General features: G+C 35.2%; 1 protein-coding gene across 5 annotated transcripts in view; it reads right to left on the bottom strand.

Moving 5' to 3' along the window:
* Window positions 1-7686: 7686 nt before the first annotated feature.
* FXR1 (FMR1 autosomal homolog 1) overlaps window positions 7687-22308 on the bottom strand; it is a 56225-nt gene continuing 41603 nt past the window's right edge. Inside the window, exons 12-18 of one of the 5 annotated variants that reach the window (XM_019946142.3) lie at window positions 21946-22003; window positions 21796-21858; window positions 15650-15853; window positions 14037-14237; window positions 13265-13345; window positions 9505-9596; window positions 7687-8757 (exon numbers count right to left, since the gene is read on the bottom strand). In XM_019946142.3, the coding sequence (XP_019801701.1) occupies window positions 8587-8757; window positions 9505-9596; window positions 13265-13345; window positions 14037-14237; window positions 15650-15853; window positions 21796-21858; window positions 21946-22003 (870 nt within the window). In that variant the 3' untranslated portion in view covers window positions 7687-8586. Of the gene's footprint in view, window positions 8758-9504; window positions 9597-13264; window positions 13346-14036; window positions 14238-15649; window positions 15854-21795; window positions 22004-22308 lie in introns of all 5 variants that reach the window. The other 4 variants (XM_019946141.3, XM_019946143.3, XM_073803924.1 and 1 more) reach the window with 4 other exon arrangements.

Raw genomic sequence — 22308 nt, 5'->3', positions numbered from 1 at the left:
CCTTGGTATAAATTTGAGGATTTAAAATCGGATTATAGAATATTTGTAGGTTAATACTCCATGATTATGGATAAGTGCATGCCATTTGAAGTGTTTGTTACTCATTTGTCAAGTAATTTGGTACCTATGTCAAGACAAAGTGAACAAGATAGTCTCTCTCTGAAGGAATCCCCAATCTGATGGGAGATTGATAAACTGATAATTAAAATACAATGTGAAAATAATTAAAATACAATGTGATAAATATGAAGGAATTAGCACAGGTTGTTGTAGTAGGGGCTCATCTCATTAAGACAGGTGGCTGTTCAAGGTACAGAGGACTCCCCCAGCCACTTAGAACCTTGAACTTAAAAGTGAATTTAGGGCTTCCCTGGTGGCGCAGTGGTCGAGAGTCCATCTGCCGATGCAGGGAACACGGGTCCGTGCCCCGGTCCAGGAAGATCCCACATGCCGCGGAGTGGCTGGGCCCGTGAGCCATGGCTGGTGAGCCTGCGCGTCCAGAGCCTGTGCTTCGCAACGGGAGAGGCCACAACAGAGGCCCGAGTACCGCAAAAAAAAAAAAAAAAAAAAAAAAAAGTGAATTTAGCCACAACTTAACCTGAGAAATTGATCTAGGTATGTATTTATCACTTTGTCAGTGATAAATCTGAATTGTTTCCGATTTCATACAGTAAAAACTGTAACAGTATGATAAAGATTTGAGAATACAAGTCCTGTTTTTAATCAAGAAAGTATGTATATTTTATTTAGCTAACCCCTTAAAGAGACTGACCATTTATAAACTACTTTAATTGGTTATTTTTTTACATAATCAAGTTTCACATCTGTTAAAACACAATTAGTGAAACGGAAAAGCTCTCAGTTATCAAAATATAACGAAGGACTCGATAATTCATACACTGATATATTTAAATGACATTTCAGGGTAAATAGCTATTGGTCTAACAAAAAATATCTAAGGATAACCAGAGGACCTACCTAAAACATGTGAGGTTAAGATAGCTATTTTGTGGTCAGCCAGAATACTTAATTTTCAGTTCTAAGATGATAAATACTACTACCTACAATCTAAACTTTCTTAAATCTTCCTAAAGTTAATTGTTAATGGGGAACACAAAGACTTTCAAGGTCAAAATAATGGAGGTGGTCATATTTAGCACTGGAATGTGTTTAGGGACATTTCAAAATGGAGGTGTATCTGCTTTTATTTTCCATCCCATTTCCTCATTCAAAATCTGATCAAGTTCATTTGCCATGATTTAGAGTACGACGAAGCACTTGGCTATTTCCAGGGACAAGGGGGTATGAAGGTACGGCTGATCCATGTTATTCAAAGTAGTTGTGTTGTATAAAGACACTGAGAATACTAAATTAGTGAATCCTGAACCACTGTTCATAGGGGTTTCCTGTGAGCCTCTGGTCACAATATTTTTGTTAACCAGTGAATATATAACCTTGTTTACAAGTGTTTCTGTTTAAGACATCTTATTTAATATATATTGTTGATTCATTAACATTAAATTCACAGCCAATAACATCATAACTCATGCCAATCCATCACAGCCTTCTTGCATTTAGGAACCTTAGGCAGCAGCACTTCACTACACTTGGGGGCCATCTTAAACAGTGAAATCACCAATAAAAAGGACAAAAATGCAAAAAACTTGGCATTAAATGGACCATGAAAAGGATGCTTATTTACAGTAGGAAAACTGAAACAAGGCAGAGCATAACTTTGTAGGTACCGGGTGACTCATTTTCACACTTTGCATGTCCACAACCAACCAGGAAATCGCCGTGATTGTTGACTTTGGAGGTATGAACTTGAAAATAAGGAATCCGCTAATAATGAGGATCAATTGTATTTTGGCTTACTAGCCTTTTATTTCAGTCCTTTGGACTAGTCAAAAAAAAATGTTTATGAACAAGAGCTTTAATTAAGGAAAAGAGATATTATCAACTAAAAAGCAAATTTTTCAGACGAATAGAAGATATGCCCAAAGGCAATCAAGCATTAACTTTAAAAAGGAAAACTTCATGTTGAAGGTACACTTTTGAGTGTTTAATGCAAACACAGCATACCTGTTTCTAAGATACCACTTTACAATAATACTAAGGAGCACAGCAGACCACATTTTTCTTTCATAGTAATGTTTTATTTTCTCTAGGCTTACCTTTTTCAAGTAGAAGAATCCATATTTCACTGAAAGCCATTAGGCAAACCTACCATTTTTCTTGGGTAAAAAAGTCATCTTTTTTATGAGGGCTCTAGATCATGGTAATTGATGCAAGTATGATGATCTGTAAGAAAGCCTTCATCTTTTAATGGTATTTTCTTACAAAATGCTTGTGTATTATTAACATTTATTGACTGTTTACAATGTGCTAGCGTTGAGCTAAGCATTTCCCCCTTACCCAGTAGTAGTTACTATTAAAGTACATTTTACAAGTAATGAAATTGAAGTTCAGTGAGGTTAAGATACTTGCCCAAAGCAACATGCTGGCTGAGAAAACTGATCTTTCTCAAACCCGAAGTTCTACGCTGTTAACCTCCACACTGTGGTACCTTTCACAAATCTGATAACCCAGGGATGTTTTCCTTGGTGGTACTGAAATGTGTGTCTCGTACTTGTCATTACACTTCTACCTTGGGCCCTTTTTATCCACGGGTCCTTTCAGATATAGACTTCTTTAAAAGGGAGGAAGATAATGGTTGAATATAGGACTAGGAATAGGAGGTACAGGTTTCAAGTGAAACTTCTGCTATAATAGCCAGGCAACTTTGAGCAAGGTATCTATGCACTTAGGGCTCTGCTTCCTCATCTGTTAAGAGGGGGAAAAAAAAATAACAGCCAACTTAAATTGTTAAGATTTCTCCACTTTATGGATAGGAAATTGAAAAACTAGAGCAAATGCTTTCTGAAGTTGCACAGCTACTGAAACTATAAGCCCTGAATATCTTCTCCAATTTACTAGCTTCATTTATAATTTGGTTCTCTATATATTAGTCCTTAATACATGCCTATTCACAGCCTTAATGTTTAGAACTGGCATACCAGAGCTTTAGTTTCCTTACTTAGCCTCTTTCCTTTTGCCTTCACTGGGCCTCTAGGTTGACAACAGATGAGTCCTATGCTACTTAATAAACTTTATAAACCTGCTTTGCTGGTGATGAAAGTAGGCTGTAATGGGTGGTCCTGAAGTCGAATCTTTTCCCACCCTTATTTTTAAGCAAATTCTCTTGCCTTCAGCTGTTCTACAAATAATGGGAATATCTATAGAAGCATTTAACAAGTCATACAGACCCAAACCATTCAAGAAATAATTGAGAACATGTATGAAAATGGAACACAAGCCCGTTTTCTGATTCTAGAAGCTTGGTTATATAGTTTTCTCTGCTATCCTTAATTTCCTGTGCTCTAAATCACAACAAACAGAAGCAAGAAGGGTAAAAGGCAGCTAGATGTAAAATGAGAAGTGGAAGAAACTGGATAACTAGTATCTTAACGCAGGGTAAAAACCTAAACATGTTGGACCATGCCACACTAAAAAGCTATGTAGTATTCGGCACACTGAAAATTTATTTTCTACCTTAAAAGAAAACCTTGTATCAGAAGTAATTTAAATTAATCCAGGCAGAATGCTTCATTTAAGAGTTAACCAAGCTTAAGTTTAAACACTTCAGGCTAAAATAATGAGTTCTACTGTTTCAATGAGAATTTATAAGGCACCTTTCTGTTGTTAACAACCTATAAAAGTTGTTTTGCATTTCAGAAGTGTGTGATGGGGTCATTATTTTGTTCAGCATAAATGATCCCCCAAACATTAGTTACAATGAAAATTTAGAAGTTGGCTCTGAAACTTAAAAGGCCAGAATATGGTAGAAAGAAATCTATAAATCTGAGGTAAAGTAAAAAGCACTTACTTAGAATGCTAGAATAGGTTTTTGGTTAAAGAACCCTGGACTGAGAGTAACCTTGAGTACCAGGAAACTTAAATGACTTAAGCTCTGCTTTTTGTTGCTGGCACTGCTGTTCAGTGTTGTGTATCTGCTTAGAGCCAATTGTTGCTTTAGCAACAGGATATAGAAAGAGCTATCCAGTGTTAACCTGTTATTCCTGACCCAATGACAAGGTCGTAGTCCAGTGTTAGGGTATAATCTGGAACAAGTTAACACTTGCTGTGACCTTAGTGCTGTTTCAGTTAATGGAATTTCAAGTGAAGTATTTACGTATTTTTCTTTACAACCTGAAAACAGCAAGGTGAAAAATGAAGTTCAAAGAGGTTGAGGTATGAGCTCCAGGGAACAATTAAGCATAGATTAGTTCATCTAGAAAAACTATGGGAAAATTTCTGTAATGAAAATAGTCTCTAACCTAGAAAATGAGTAGCTACATTTGACAATCCATCAAGTAAAAAGGGTACGAAACATTCAGAAAATATCCCTGTGGTTTCACCCTAATTTGAGAAACTGCTAACTAGTATACTTAATAGTGGGACTTTGAAATTGAGAATGTTAGTGAAAAATAATTCTGCCCTTCTTTTATCTTTAGATTGCATACAATATAGCTGGAAATGTCTGGGACAGATATAAATAGAAAACTAACACCATTTTAATTCAGCATACTCCTTAAGAGTACATGGTTAAGTATCACACAGGGTCTAACATATGATTACACTCTAGTTATATTATATTGGAAAGGCCTTTATGGGATCACCTAGTCTAGGCCTCTCTAGTTGGATTAAACGGAATATAGAAAAAGTTTGTACAATTAAGATAGTAACTCCCAATTCTGTGCTTCAGTACCCTGAAACAGTAATATAGAAGATACAGATGAATCTGAATCTAAAGTGACCCACTGATAAACCATTTTAAAAAACAAAATTAATATTTTCATTATATACACCTCCCTCATCCAATAATTAGGGCTTTTCTGGATGATTAGACCCTTGCTTGGATTTCTGGAGTAAATGATTATACCTTAAAACGTATTATTAGGTTGTCTCTTCTGTGGGTCAAAACTGGTCAGCTCCCAGCAATTTCCTGTGGTTCAACATAACTGACGTTTTCAACCAGCAGTTGAGTGCAGTTTCAAATTACCACCACTTGCCAAAAGTTTTACTATAGCAGATTGCAATTATTGCTTTATTGCAACAGTTCCCTGAAATAAAACCCAAATGCTGTCATAGGTTAATCACGGGTTATAAGTGAATATTATCCATTCAAGCATCCTAGTAAAAAACTAAAATTTTAAAATAAGGGACCTGCAAATTCACCATATCAGATATCCTTATAAAGGGTACAGGGGATCCAAGTTGTAAATAGCAAAGATAGGGAGACTGAGGCTTTACAATGAACACCCTACTTGTTGCCTTTTGGAATTTTGCCAAACCCATAGATCCAATTCAAGTTCCTTGAAGCCTTAGAAAATCTAAATATAAAAGTAATTTTCCTTTATTCATTTCCAGTAACCGCCAATCATCTGCTTACGGCATAAGCTCATTGTAGGCACAGCCTATAAGAATATTAACTAGTTGGTTTCAACCTGAAAAGAGTCGATCTGTTTGCAGAGGACACAAATGGTAGGTACTATTTCCCAATCTACCAGCAACATTCAGTTAACATACCAACTTTGCAGAGACCCTTCTGAGGTTAAACACTAGACTCATAGCAAACAGTAGCTACAAAAATACTTCCAAAGGTGATGGATCCCAGCCACAGAAGAACGGCTGACATGAATGGAGATCCAGGACAAATAGTAAAACACCAGCTTAGTGTTTTCCTGTTCTTTGGTTATTTTGCTTGTCTGTATATACCTGGACTTGCTTTTTAAAGAATATTTACTTAAGCTACTACCTCCCTCAGCCTTGTCCTAAGCAACGTCTCAGTTTTCATGAACTCACTGGTTTGATATGCTGTTACCTCCACATTAAAATAGTTACTTAAAATTAATACTTTTATGTATCCCTATTATAATTTTAACAGTGGTGACTGACCTGTCAACAGAAACCCATACCATTTTGTGAAAGTTTTAGGCCCGTGGAAGGCTTAAAAGAGTGATGCCAAACCCAAGAATCCTAGGCTTCCCAAGTCTTCAGGAAAAGACCATTTTTACCCCCATGTAATCTCAGTTCTTAATTCATGATTTAGTTCAGATATCATACACGATTTCATATATGTATGCTGAAACAATACTTAAGCTGCACAAAACCTTTGGGGGGGCGGGGCTGGGGGGCTGGCAAGTTTTCCCATAGCAACATTCCATGTAACTTGTAGCCAAAAAAGATGCACTCCTCTCAAACTAAGTTTGGAAGGCTACCTCTATCAGGAATAGTTACCTTTGGGAGTGGGCTTTTCAGTTCTGAATCTGAGCATGTGCTATTAAAAAAAAAAAAGATAAAGGCCTATCATGATTCTGCAGCACATATTTCTAAAGGACATTGGGATTAGTCATTTGTAAATAATGAAATCTTAATACTTATTTCCTAGAATCAGGTTATTAGTTCTAAAAAAACTCCCTGGGCTAAACCCACTTAAGATGATTTTGTGTTTCTTCCGTTCCCACTGAAACAGTCTTTACAGGAGGATTTTACTGAATATTCTACCTGGAAGAAAATGAAAAATCGTATTTTCTTTATACCATATTTACCGATTTGGGGATTAATGAAAATTCTTCTCATACCTTATAATTAATTTGTAACTCTACTACTGAAGAGAAGAATAAAAAGGCCAACAATTTTACATGTTTCTGACTTTGGTGGATTAAAAAAAAGACATTTGTGGGTAATTTTATTAAGATATGAAATTACTTGGTATTATTTATTCAATGTTCAAGGACTGCACTATTCACACTACACCTTAAAATTTTCAGTTATCAGGGTTTTAGGAAAAAGCGTGTAATATCATCACAACTTTAACCTCAACAGTAATAAATTTCAGGGCTAGGGTTTTACATACACTGACCTGGCAAATATTTTTAACTATAACCTGAATTGTCCTTCAGCCATAAATTAAAATCACTTAGCTTTTTTATGCACGTAAATTAACATAAATTATGCACATAAAATACTTTTCAGATGCCAAGTGAAAGAGCTTTCTTCTTGCTCAGTAGTCTTTATATAATATTGTAGAGCAACTCCCATAAACCCACAACTACTTGATATCACCTTGCAACACACTTCGTTTAAGTTTGTATCTTCCTAAAATTAAGACATCTGGCTAAAATATTTACCAAAAATCCATTCATTAGTATAAGAACCTTTAAAATTATTTCCTTGAGAACCAAAAATCAAATTCGTGACATTCCTTATTTAAAAACTGCTCATTATACTTCTTTATAAAAATAACTTTAATAAAGAATCAAAGGCAAAAGTAAAATTCTGGATTTTACCCCAATGCCTTCCAAAAGTTGCCTATGATTAGAATTTTGTTACAAAGACTTTCCTAATATCAAATCTCTGATCAATTCCCTAAACCATTCTTTTCTAACACACTAAATTTTTTTAAGTACTAAGATTTCAGAGGATTCACTACAAAATGATAAATTGACCAGCTAATATTTTACTACTTATGAGCAAGTATAAATGCATCTTAAAAAGCAATCAGAATACTACTCTAGGCCTTTAAGTAGGTCCAACTACTTTTCAACAGTTGGTATAAAAAGTAGAAAGTTAAAAATCAGCAAATGGAAGATCAAAGTTTATTTACTACCTGCATACAAAAACATATTGCACATCAAACAACCAAAATCAAAAAAAAAAAAAAAAAAAGGGAAAAAAAAGAAAAAGGGGGAAAAAAGAAAAGGAAAAGATACTCTACTGAAGACTAACATGTAGTTTATACAGAATAAACCTTCTGGAAATTGATCTTTTCAGTAGTTCAGGTTATGTCTGAATGGACATGACTAATTCAGCTTAGTGTTTTAACTAAAGCTATGTTTGATTTTTTAAATACTGTACACTTTAATAAATAAACCAAACAAAGCCTCAATGTAGAACAGTCACTGCCAATATCACCCAGTGTCCCTGCAGATGAGAATTTAACAAATGTATTCCAGTGGCCTGCAGATTTTCCTCTACATACAGCATTTTAAAAACACATTAAAACAGACCAGTTTCCAGACTAAACTAATGAAGAAATTACAATTCAGTGCAAAATATCTTAGACTGCATTTCACTCTAGTTTTCCTCAGGTGAAGAAGTGGTTGCATATTATTAAAAATGTAACAAAAGCAGCTAATGCTTTCATAAAGAATATTCCCTTAGGGATCCCACCCCCCCACCCACCTCCCCCCATCTCTGCCATATTTTGAAAACAAAATAACATTTCCTATAGCCAGCAACTTTTTTTAATGTTACATATACTATTCTCAAGGCACATCTGATGATATATTTTATAACACAGTAGGTGTCAAAGTATGTTTAACATATGATTTCTTCAGGATCCCTCCCCTTTCTGAATTCCAAATGGAGGAACTGAAAGTGCGATGTAAAGACTGGCGATCCATATTCTATCTTTGGCAAGCTTGTACAAGCACTATTGTAAAATGTAATGTAAAAGAACTGTAAACTAGGAACTTCTTCAGTTTATGAAACACCATTCAGGACTGCTGCTTCTTGAGTATTTTCTTCTTTTAAGGTATTAATCTTTTCTTCTCCTGGAGTACGCTGTAGCTTAGAAATTTCATCGCCAGAAGCACTAGTTGGGCCATTTATTGCCTTTTCTGAAGGACCATGCTCTTCAATCACATCTTTTGCCTGCCAAAGGGAGACAACTTTTTCAACTTCTTTATAAATGAAATCTATAGCTGAGGAGGACAATAGCTACATAAACATTAATTAGCTAATAAATAATTTTAGTTTTCACATACCACAATGGATCAAAGAATTAAAACATTCTTAAAATTCAAAACAAATACCAATGTACTCCACCTCTCTGGGCTTTTCAACTCTTTATCTCTAGTATCTAGCGGTGCATAAACCACAGGAAGAATCTGTACCTGTTTACTGAAAACTTGCACCTAATTTCATTTTAACCACTGGAAAGCTCACCATATAAAAGATATAAACATTAATACCCTAAGTAACGCAAATAACCACCTACTTACTCACCTTTTTTTTGGAACTCACATTTACATATCAAATCCCTTAAAATATTTAAAAGAATTGAAACTTAAAGGTCTTTATCCACCACTGAGAAGAGGTATATTCAGCCTATTGTTCCCCAAATTAAGGCAACAGTCTCTATGCCCAGTATCTTTGGGCAGACTGAATTTTACGAATGCTATTTAGAGTTCTAAATGAAAAGTATTTCAGGCTCAAGCATGCATATCTTCAGTTACCTGGGGCCAAAAACAAAATCAAGAGTAGTCTTTAACTAAAATATTACTGGTCTAATTGGGGAAACAAGTGATCATACAAGTAAGTTAAGAAGTGAAAATAAAACTAAACCATACCGAAAACAAAAACAAAAACACCAAAACCTACAGGTTAAATTCTCCTTACCATTTCTTTCTTGTTTTTAGCCAAAGTTTCCCTTGGGAGGTTTCTTTGTCTGCTCTGAGACTCAGCTCTAGAAATATAATCTGCAACTGTGACTGTTGAAGATGAGAAAAAAATTACAGGTGTTGAAAAAGTACTTCTAAAGTTTATTTATGGATAAAGAGTAATTTTACTTTTAAAATAAATTAATGGTGGGTTACCCAATTCAAAATTTTCTTAAGCTGGGTACCACCTCCAACCAAAAACTAACCCTGAAAAATGTGCCTGTGGTTTAGTGCTGACTACAGAAGATTTCAAGCTGGAGAGGCAAGGAAGCCTAGATTAAAGTCCTCTTCAACAAGAGTCCAGCCATTTGCTTCTGGTTAGTCTACAGTTGTGGGGTAAGTCTGACATAGAAATCCACAACCAAGAATAGAGAATGCAGCATTGTAAGCCCAGTGTTTGCACTTATCAGTGGGGGAAAAAATGGGGCAAACTGGGTCAAATCGTGGTGTAGCATGCTTCAATTTGAAATTTTCATCAAAGATGTAAAAGATTTACTCAGAAATTAGTTGTTCTGGTTTTTTTTTTTTTAACATTTTCTTTAAAAGCACAGTAAGATATCCAAGTGTATTTTATGGTTCCTTTTTCACATTTCACACTAGAAACCATTCTGAGTAATCTAAAAAAACTGCAAGCAAACTAAAGATGACAGAACACCAACCTAAAAATGTGGCCATTGATCATGGTGGGAAAAGGTCCACCATTAATTCAGTAACCACTCCCTTTCCCCATCTTGCCAATCTTTCAAGCGACTGACTGAAAAGGTGTTTGTGTTTACAATGGCAGTAGGGATACAGGGAAAAGACTAACGCAAAGGCGAAAAGACTAACCCACACTAACACCCTACTGCCAACCCAACTGCAACAAACTACCTCTGGTCTGCTAGTACACTGGACTGGCCTCACACTGCAGAACTTTCTCTTCAAGGACCTGCAACTTAGAATTCACTGATTTGAAGAAATATCAAAATAATCACCCTCTTCCTTTCAAAGTATTTACTTTCCCTCAGAAACTGATGAAGGAAAATCCCTGATTATGTGGAATACGGTGTACTTTAAATTATGGAAGCAGGTAAATTACGAAAGAATTAAAACTCGGGTAAATTTAGAATTTAAAGTCACTATGTACAGGAAGAGCTAGTCCATCAGGTTCAAATTATATGAAAATAAATCATTTTAATATAATAAAAAGCTGGATTGTATTTACAATTCATTTTTCTTAATCATGAATTAACATGCTAACACCTTTCTTTATAAGATCCAAGAACTTTCTAGAACTTTCAAGAACTTTCTAAAATTATACTGTTTACCAAGAAAGGATTCTGATATAGATAGAACTATTAAAATGAATCTTTTTAAATCCCAAGGAAACAACTTAATTCAGAACTAATACACATCTTTAGAAACACCGCTAAATAAAGATGTTTCATGTCTAAAACTGTCTCTTTCCCTCCAAATTATAAGAAACTCAATGTACTCATTTTGGAGCTTTATAAATGGTCATTTAAATTCACTGTAAATAAATTTATAAATACATTTAATAATAGTTTCCAAAATTGGGGAGAGGGATACTATCAAATCCACTTCATCATTATATCTACATACACAGAAGCAAAAGCATCCTATTCTAGTTTGGAGAGCACCTTAATGAATTCATTCTGTTTCCATGGTTGAGCCCTCAGTGACACCTGGAAGAACTCAGCTACCTGGAAACCCTGATGCATAGACATGCATACTGCTAAATTTGAACACGTGACAATTCTTAGAACTCTTCATCCACTATGTACAGAGAATAGTATACTTTGATACAGTTTATCAATTAATAGGCACTTAGCTGGAAAGGTAAAAATTTATCAGTGCCCCTCCCCTACCAAAGGGAGGTAAAACTAAAAATAACCTCAGTTAATTCAAAGAAAAACCTGTTTATAGCCAGTCTTTAAAATAAAAGCCACTTAAAAGTTCAAAACAGATTAATAAGTATTTACAATATCTAGAAAAAAACTGAGGCAATTTGTGCAGCATAATTTGGACTCTAGAATTTAAGGGCTCCAAAGTTAATCCACTGGACACCAGTATACTGTCATTCTTTTCTTAGTAAAGAATACTCACTGCTTAATTTATACTAAGGGCAACAAGAAATTCTGAGCAAATATTTGTTTATTTCAGAGAATGTTGACATTAACTTTGGATAGAAGCTGCCTTCGTAGAACTCCTTCCAGGGGCAAAGGAGAAAATGATGTGCTTTTTCCACCTATTGTGTGTGTGTGTGTGTGTGTGTGTGTGTGTGCGCGCGTGTGTGTGTTCGTTTGGGGGGCAGGGGGCACGCTGAGAAAGGCAATGAGTTCTAAAGAGGAAATTAGTACTTCCAAAGAACAGAGTAAAATAGGAATAAATGCAGTAAAGAACACAAATCATTGCTTAATTATTTAAAACTCTAAATTACTCAAGTTTCAATTAATACCATGCAGAAATCTCTTCCTCTTCTTTATCAAAGGTTTTACGTTATTCCCTTTATGTCCTTTGACTTAGTAATGAACCACCATCCACCTAGTTAATAAATTATGTTGTAATTTATTCTATCTCAAGCCCAACCTACTAACAGCTTAAATTTCCTTATTTGTAAAGTACAGCCAAAAAGTGTACACACTGCTATGCCAGCTTCAAAAAACAAAATAAATACAATCTCTTCATCTAAAAGATATTTCTAACACTAAAGAGAGAGAAAAGAAGAGAAAACAGTAACATTTCCTGGAACCTATTTTGACAATATTTAATTCCTTTTAAATTTACAACTATCTTTAAAACATCAACTTTTTTTCCCCCAAGAATGGAAACTAATACCCTTAACCAGTTTTCTCAAATGTCTCCACAACCACTAAACTTAAAATTCTAAATAAAGATACTGGAATTTACATTCTTTATTTGGGGAAAACACAAGAATTTGCTTTGGAAAGAATGCAAAATTGATTAGTTTAAAAGGGGTTTATTTCTGGTGCACACAGTTTCTTCATTGTAAATATACATGTGATTCTCCATACAAAGGAAATGGAATTATGTTCAAGATAGTATAGACACAGCAAACAAGTTTCTTTGAAGTTACTAAAAATTATATCTACTTAAATTAACATTCTAAAACTAAGTAAGTACTATTAATTTGAATAGTTAGTAGGTGTAAGGGAAAAGGCATCACACTACAATAAACAAAAACATAACATGCATTCCTCTTACTAGGAAAAAGACACTTTCAAGTATTTTTTTCATTTATACTTTTTTTTTAAACTGTGGGTATGAGAAACCCCACAAAAATGAGGTGCTGAACCCAGTTATAGCAAGCAGGCACCATGCAAAAGCTGCCCAGTTTTGCCAATCAACCTCAATCACAATCTACAACATAGTTCCTGGGATGGCAGGCCCCAACTCAAGAATGCAGAATCTGCCAAGTGGACAAAATAACGGTATTCTCAACAGTATTTCCATGTAAAAAAATTGAGACACAACATTAGTTCAATTAGACGGGTTTACTACACATTTACGGTGTGAAGGAAGAATGCATTTTCTTAAGAGTAGTAGTCGTATTAGTTGAGTAAACAATTTATGCAATGCACATCTTGAATGTATATGCACAGGTGTACATGTAAGTATAATATATTTAGAAAGCAGACACATGACATTTTTTTTTCATGCTTGTAACCTGGTGTTGGCAACAGGTCCACGCAAGTTACCTGGCTGTCTATCTTCTGCCTGACCCCTGAAACGACGCCTGCGGCTACGATTGCGTCGCTGGGGTTTTTTTTCACTATCATCTGTAATTGCAAAGTTCACCATGAACTATTCTGACAAAAACAAAGCAAAAAACAAAGCAAAAAAAATAAAAAAACAAAAAACTTCTTTCCTTCAAAGATTTAAAGAAGGGAAAAGAACCTTTTAATTAAACAGGAAAAATAAAACAATACACATTACTCACAGGAAAAATACTTTTGTAGTTTAAAACATTCCTACTACATTAAATATGGAATTATCATCCAGAAATTAAGAGGGTTTTAACTCTTGATTAAACAAACTCTAAGACTTAATTACCATCATTCAGGAATAAAGTTTTCCTTTTTTTTACCAAAGTTAATGACATTTTAGCCCTCTGGAAATCAATTCCTACTCAGTATACACACCTTCATTAGTGTCATTTATAACATTTAAAGAGGCAAACCGAAAGCCCAATTTTGGTTTAGAACAGTAAGAGTATTAAGTGCCTTGCAGTTTGAATATTTGTATTGAAGGGCACTTTAATAAACCCTCCCAGTTTCAAATTATTTGGCTATACAAATCTGAGAACTAGACATTTAAGACAGACACAAAGCCATCTACCTCGTCTGAAGTAAACACTAGGAAAAATTCAACTTGTGAATTGCATATGTTTGGGATTTTTTTTTAAAAAAAGCTTCATACATTAACAATATTATACAATAATATGTATCTTTTCCCTAAGTGCTTACATACCTAGCCCATTTTCATTAACTGAAGCTGTATCAGATTCAGTCATCCCATCCATCAGAACAGCATCTTCATCAGTCCTTCGTCTACGAGACCGCCTACGACGGTTAGTACTGTGATGAGATTCGCTGGCATCAGTGTCTGCAGTCTGATCTGATTCTGTATTATCAAGTAAGCTGTATGGATTGCTGTCTGGATCTTTGAGCACTATATGCATGTCAGAGGCAAGAAATATTTGTTTAAGAGAGCTGCAGTTATTAGGAATACTCCGACCTATATTGAACTATATCAATTAATGATAAGAAACTTCAATTTTCCCCAGGTAAAAATATACCCTCTCTGTCTTCAGATAAAATGTTTTCTGTATCACTATTTTACCTGAAAAACAACAAATATAAAAACCTTTAAATGGCAATGAAATATTAAAACAGAAGAAGGGCAGACAACTTGGCTTTCTACCATTTCTCTTTGACTTGTTTTGAAAACGTATTAGGAACTAGTATATTATTACATGCTACTTTTTACATTCACATTCCTAGCTAATCCTGCCCAGAGGCTAGAGAAATAAAAATGAAAACAAATATTCAGCTAAAATGAATCAATTCCACGAAACAGCTTTTTGTCTCCATAACTGAGTTCAATGTGGTTGCTGCTTCTTTGTGCCAATGTTAATGAACTATTTCCAAATAATACTCAACACCTGCACTCCATGACATAATAGAAATCTCTTACTATGAACTGAAGCAAGCAAAACAAGTCTACACAAAAAAGCATACTAAAAAATTTGAAATTCTAACTGGTTATAGGAAAATGTGGAAATGAATGTTGAGTAGTACTCCCATCTCCAGAAAGAAAGAGTGAAGGTGGAGTAAGGTGGGGTGAGGGTGGGAAAGGAAAGGTTTTAAGATATAATTTATAAGAAAAAAAATACCCATCTTACCTATGTGCATTTATTGCTTCCATCAATCAAATTATAGAAGAAATTCACCTAATCACGATTTTTCCTTTCTAAGTTTCCTTTGGTAACAGCTAGCAAGCTAGCATCTTTGCAAAAGACACTAAGTTTATCCATTAATCATAAACACTAGGTAAAGTACATTTACTTTGTAATTCAGCATACTATAATTTTATAAACCTTGATAAGAGTGAACAATATACTAAAATATAAAAAACTATTTCCCTGGAAGTCTGTAAACTGAATTTTAGGACTTGAAGAATATCACTAGAACTAGAGAGTACTTTAAAGTCCCGTAAAAGGTGTGATTTGATCCAGCCTTTTTTAAAAATTTATTAAGAGTGGTTTTATTAAAAGTTGCCATACAATAATATGCTATGGATCTAGTCCATGGATCCCTGACAATTCTCAATTCTCCCCCCAGCCCATTATACTAAGCAAGAACATTCTGAATATTCTAGCTAAACTTTCACTGAGAAACGAAACACTCTATAGTGCTTTTCCTTATGTTGCTATGTGTATGTGTGTATATATATATATTCTACTATTTTCCTCAGTTAAAAGAGAAACTTCCAAAAATGAGTGGCCCTGGTAAATGAATTAACGTATATGAAATTATACTGTTTACCAAGAAAGGATTCTGACATAGTATATAAAAGACTACCAGAACTGATGGAAGATTTGCCACCACGTGGTCCACCACGACCTCGACCCCCTGAAACACTTCTGCCTCTTCCTCCTGGGCGTCTCCTGCTGTCACGCTGATGCCGGCTCTCTCGGTCATCTTCTCCCGCCAATGACCAATCACTTAGCTCGTCTTTACGCTCAGATTCAGTTTCAGATGGGTTAGACAGCTCAGAGTTTGTACCTTGGGAAAGAAGAAAACATAAGCCAACTATATTTCTATTAAAGAAAAAAGTGAAATTTTTCAACATTATTTCCTGCTAATCACTGTTTAACCCTACTGATTGGCTGCTCCAAAGAAAGAGAAATAAAAATGTTAATGAATTTGAAATTTATTAACTAAGAAATAATTGAATGTTAATATTGTATACTAGTAATAAAGTATTTACCTAGTCAGATAGATTAAAAATTGAACTGTTTGGATGCGCAGAAACATGGCCAATAGAATTTTGCAAAGAACATACAAAACGTTACACATATACAATATGAAAATGCACTTAATATAGGGAAATATTTTTTAAATTTTGCCCATTTTTAGGTTTTTAACAAATTGTTAGTATTGGGTTGGCCAAACAGTTCATTTGGTTTTAAGTAAAAATAAAAGACACATTTTTCATTTTCACCAAGAATTTTATTGCACAATGCATTCACTAAGCAAACGAACTGTTTGGCAACCCAATATAATAAGAAATAACCACTATCCAATATTTAAAAGCAAATTTAATCATATTTAGAAGAATGAGTACTTTATCTGCATACTGTATTCTACCATTATTTCACTGATTCTAGGCAGCACCTTTTTTTCACATTTAACATCTCTGAAATAAGAATATTTCTTATAATTGATGGTCTCATGAACTGGGAGTGTATTTTTAGTAGCTCTACATAAAATTATGTTTTTCGCACAATAATGTCTTAAGTTTGAAGAATACAGCGTTTGAAATCACTGAACAAATTTTAGGTTACTCTAAGAAAAGACAGCTTCAACCTGACAATCAATGGAGTTGAAGCCATTATCAGTGAAACAAAACTTCAGCATGACTTTAAAAGTTTATGGACTTTTTCTAACATCCCAATGGCCAAATTCAATAGTGACCTTTTAAAAATGTAAACACTGCAAAGATTCTATGAAAGCTTACATCATTATTATTATAACACAATTAATGTGTCAAATTTATATGACCCAATCACTATCATACTCATTCCCACTTCTATTCTTTGTTAGTTCTGGGATGGCATTTTTTCATCCTTTCCTCTTAGCATAGAGGTATCCTATGCTTTTCAAAAGTTCGTTTTACACCTTTTTTTTTTCCCCTGGCTGCATTGGGTCTTTGTTGCTGTGCACGGGCTTTCTCTGGTTGCAGCGAGCAGGGGCTACTCTTCATTGCAGTGCGTGGACTTCTCATTACAGTGGCTTCTCCTGTTGTGGAGCACAGGCTCTAGGCACGCGGGCTTCAGCAGTTGTGGCACGTGAGCTCTAGAGCGCAGGCTCAGTAGTTGTGGCACACGGGCTTCTTTGCTCCGCGGCATGTGGGATGTCTCTGGACCAGGGCTCAAACCCATGTCCCCTGCATTGGCAGGCGGATTCTTAACCACTGCGCCACCAGGGAAGCCCATTTTACACCGTTTTGCTTTTACAAAAGACCTCCACAAATACCTGTTTTCGCTAACCAAAAGAAATCAAAGAGGATTTCTGCTTTAGGAAAAAAAGGCATGAAGAGAAAATAGCCTTCGGCATTTGCTTTGCAGCAAGCCATTATAGAGGCAGCAAGCACCCCAAACAGTGACAGCAGCACACCCCAGCTCCTTCCTCAGGAACTAAACTCAGCATCAAGCCAACATAGTTTTGAACTGTGTCGGTGAGCATCTGTGCTTTATCTCACGTTATTTTGTGCATCTATTAGCAAGATGTGTCCTAAGGTAATTGCTTCTTCACTTTATGCCATTTCAGCTTACAAAAGGTTTCACAGGAAAACTCTACTTTCTGATAGTGTGGGAAACCTATACATGCAAATCTATCTCCTTAAGGGCCCAGTTCAATGTCTGTAGCTTCCAACCAATATAACTAAAAACAGACCTCTCCCCTTATTTCCTTAATGTGTATCTATCATGAAGTATTGTCATGTGTTGTTTTCTATTTTCTCCAGTGTGGATTTACTTCCCACTTGGTCTACAATATAATAAAGGGGAGAGCTCTGTCTTATATCTCTAAATGCCCCCAGAAGCCTAGCAACATGCATATCAATTTTCTCTTGAGATGTGAATTTGCTGCATGATTTTGAAGTTCCTATGCTGAACTCCCAAATAAGAAAGATAAACTAGAAATACACTATATTAACTCCATAGTCATTTAATGATAAAAGCAAAACACAAGAGCTCTTCAGATACACAAAATGCTACATACTAAAGTACAGGGATTAAAACGTAAAGTTTAAAAACAAGCCTACCAACTTCCTTTCTCCTTTAAAGATAAGTCTTCTATCATCTTTTTTTCTCCATATGCCATTAAATATAGATATAGCTAGTCATTATATAAGAATGGATACGTCAGACATACATTTTAAGAAAAATATAGCACGCTTCTAGTAGTGACATTCGAATCTTTGTTAAGAAATGAGTCTCATAGTAGAGAATGAATTAAAACACTTATTTTTCCAAATGACAAAAAAGAACTTTGTTAACTGATGTCATGGTCTGGTGGAATAAGGGTAGTTTATCATTTCATGAGTAGCTAAAAAAACAAAACAAAACAATCAAAAAAAACCTTGGAATGTATCAGAACTTTGGGATTTATTTACAAAGCTATATATCCTGCCTGAAAACATTACCAAAATTTGAAGTTAGATGAGTATCTCATTTTTTAACAGAAGTTCCTTTCAAATTACCTTTAGAAATACAGTGTAGTATTTAACTCAGTATCATAAGCAAACAAATTTTCTTAGGTTTAACCTAAATCTAATACTCAAGATACTCAAAGAGGGTGTCTAAATCATAAATAGATTTCAGTAGATAAAGACAGCTATTAAGGTCAAAAACAAAAAAAGCTAATGAACTGGCTAGTGTTCCACTTCCTTCATATTAAACATTTCTGAGATGGCATAAGGAACTCTGCAGATGTAATTAAGGTTAAGGATATTGAGGTGGGAGGATTATCCTAGATCATCCAGGTAAGGCCAAATTAATCACATGGATCTTTAAAAAGTAGAGAACCATTCTCAACTACAGAGAACCAGAGATGGCAGCATAAGGACTCTCTGTAATTACTGGCTTTATCAGACGGAGGAAGCGGTCAATAAGCCAAGGAACAGAGATTGTCTCTATAAGCTGGAAGTGTCAAAGGAACAAATTTTTCCCTAGAGCCTCCAAAAGGAAATACAGACATGCCAACACTTAGATTTTAGCCCAATGACACTCATGTCAGATTTCTGACCTACAGAACTATGAGATAATAGTATTGTAAAAGCCTCTGAAATTATGATTTGTTGCATAATCAACAGAAAAATACTCTGTTAAAATCATTGCAATCATTCCAATCTCAATTCTGTAAAATATAATTTCATGAATCCAAAAAGTCAGGGTGGGGGGAGGCTTTATAAATGATCCATGAAACCAGTTCAATTTGTAATGGCTCCAACAAATAAAAAGACCTGTTTTTAACAGAATTTTAACTCATATTTTCCCCTAAAACTTCTAAAATCACCTTATGAAGATGGTTCACATCCTTTTAAACTATAGATTTTTTTTTTTTTTGCGGTAAGCGGGCCTCTCACTGTTGTGGCCTCTCCCGTTGTGGAGCACAGGCTCCGGACGCACAGGCTCAGCGGTCATGGCTCATGGGCCTAGCCGCTCCGTGGCATGTGGGATCTTCCCGGACCGGGGCACGAACCCATGTCCCCTGCATCTGCAGGCGGACTCTTAACCACTGCGCCACCAGGGAAGCCCCTGTTCACATCCTTTTAAATGAACACATATGCTGAACTTAATATTAACAGCTAAAGCCCCACATTTTATCAAATCCAACATTAAGTCATATTTTGTGTGCCATTTAAAGAAAATGCTGCCAATTAAAGTTGTAAGACATCATCCATTGTAACACATATAACTTCAGAGATGTTAAATTCTTATACAGCTTATATATATATATATATATATATATATATATATATATATATATTCACCACCTAAAAAACCTTCTGCTATTAACTGAACAAGAACATCTACAACCAAATTCAAATAATTTTTATTTCTCTGGAGCCTACTTTAAGTTCAACAGCTATTTCAAGAAATACAATGTTACTAGTTGGCAAAGATTCAGAGGTAAGAGTGCCATCTACTGAACAATCTGCATAGCTTTCTTCAATCCAAATGATATTCCTCCACCATTCTCATTTATTTCTGTCAACAAAAGCATTTTGCCAAAGAGTGACCTCTCATCAATAAGTGGACTTCCCAGAGGCTTATAAAATTGTTCAATGAATTCATCAACCAAAAAACCAAATCTGATTATTTGTACTAGTAATTTGTACCTCTAAAATCATTCAATATGTACTTAATTTCTATTTAACTACTGATTGTCTTTTGTATTAAATGTGCTTTCAGGATTTTAATAGTTCTCAATTCTCAGTCCTTCACATACTGAACACAGTAACTGGAATTCTTCTTTTCAGGCTTCAATACAGGGTTAACCTTAAAATAATGAAAAAAGGGGAAGGGAAACTTGACCATCCAACTCTACAACAAATGAAAAACAGTACAAATCTAATATAACTCTGGCATCATCAGATGATCCTTTGGTTAAACATGAAATGTGGAAGTGGAATCTGCACACTGTAAAGCTTTCATGTATTTGTTTTCCCTAAATGCCTTCTATTCTGGAAAAGGTTTATGAAACTTTTTCCCAAAGCAGTTAGGATGAGCATAGGGGAGTAGAGAAGAGAGAAGAGAAGAGAGAAGGAAAGAGAGAAGGGAAGAAAAAAATCAGGTCACTGCTAAGATCCAAGTCCAAATGCAGAAAAATGGAACAACTCCAAAGTTGAAGACAAACTGAGAAATTTAGGATTAGAGAATTGCTGACAATCACGATCCACTGGTTCCTTCCTATATAGGTTAAGCCCCATCCTCTCAGTGAAACACATTTTAAAAAATGTTCATTTATAAAATGTTAACTAGGTTCTAACTTTTAAAGCTCTCATATTATTGAAATGCTGTATTTCACAAAATAATTCCAGATGTGAGATATTAATATTCAAAACTGCCAAATGAACCAATATAGTATATTTTAAAAACCAGTACAGATTTGCTATATGTAATCATGGCACAGTGATTAGCATATTTTTTCATTTTTACTTTTCCTAGAGGGTAGGCAAAAGATAAATCCTAGTAATATCACCACCATCACTAGGTTTTTATTGGAAAATATATATAATTGTACAGGGAAAATACCTGAGAAAACAAGTTGCATATATATTTATTCTAAATATTTAGAACAAACATGATCATGAGCTATAAACTTAACAAAAACATGTTTCATTTCATTACACACAAACCTTTTACTTGAACACTATAAACCTTTTACTGTCATTAATATAAAGCATGCTGTCACTATCAAAACATGTACCTCGGAACTATCTCCTGCCCTCAAAGCCAAGATAAAGTGATGAACTAAACAATAATAAGCAGGACTTCCCCGGTGGCACAGTGGTTAAGAATCCGCCTGTCAATGCAGGGACATGGGTACGAACCCTGGTCTGGGAAGACCCCACATGCCACGGAGCAACTAATCCCACGCACCAAAACTACTGAGCCTGCTGCGCTCTAGAGCCCACAAGCCACAAGTACTGAGCCCGTGCACCACAACTACTGAAGCCCACACGCCTAGAGCCCATGCTCCGCAACAAGAGAAGCCACCACAATGAGAAGCCTGCGCACCACAATGAAAAGCAGCCCCTGCTCGCTGCAACTAGAAAAAAGCCCACGCACAGCAATGAAGACCCAACGCAGCCATATAAATAAATAAATAAATAAAATGAAATAAAAAATAAATCCTAAAAACAACCCAAAAACAATAATAAGCAAAATGTATTGGACCACCGAAACCACTACCAAAAAAAAAAAATTTTTTTTTACCATAACCGGAGGTGTAATTAGGGCCCCGACGACCTCTGCCTCTTCCACTATAAGACCTAGAACCTTGTACAGAAGAGACGGTACTTTCATCAGTGGCATATCCTTTCTCTTTTTCAGGCCCTCTGGTGGAAGAAGGTCTGAAACCCATACCAATCTGTCGTAGCTGTTCATCAATCTGCAGGCGTTCCATTCTTAGCTGTTCTACTTCCTATAACCAAAACAAAAAAGGATAAATCTTACATGTGTTTGTCTTCTTAAAGCCCAGAGCTTGAGCTATATTCCAGTCCTACAAATGAAAGAAGCTTGTGATCTTGGGCAGTTATTCAGCAAAGTATAACTGTATTCCTAGTGAACACAATTTACAAGGTCATTTGCTAATTCAATTCACCAAGCATTTACAAATGCCTTAGCATCATGTGCCAACCATGCTAAGTGCTACAGGTATGCAAAATAAAAAGACAATGACTCTTCTCCTTCAAGGGAATGTTTACACACAAGCATTAGAATAACCTA

Source organism: Tursiops truncatus, chromosome 4 (genome assembly GCF_011762595.2).
Source record: "Tursiops truncatus isolate mTurTru1 chromosome 4, mTurTru1.mat.Y, whole genome shotgun sequence".
NCBI lineage: Eukaryota > Metazoa > Chordata > Mammalia > Artiodactyla > Delphinidae > Tursiops > Tursiops truncatus.
The sequence above is the reverse complement of the archived record's forward strand: the minus strand, read 5'-3'. Positions and strand labels throughout refer to the sequence as shown.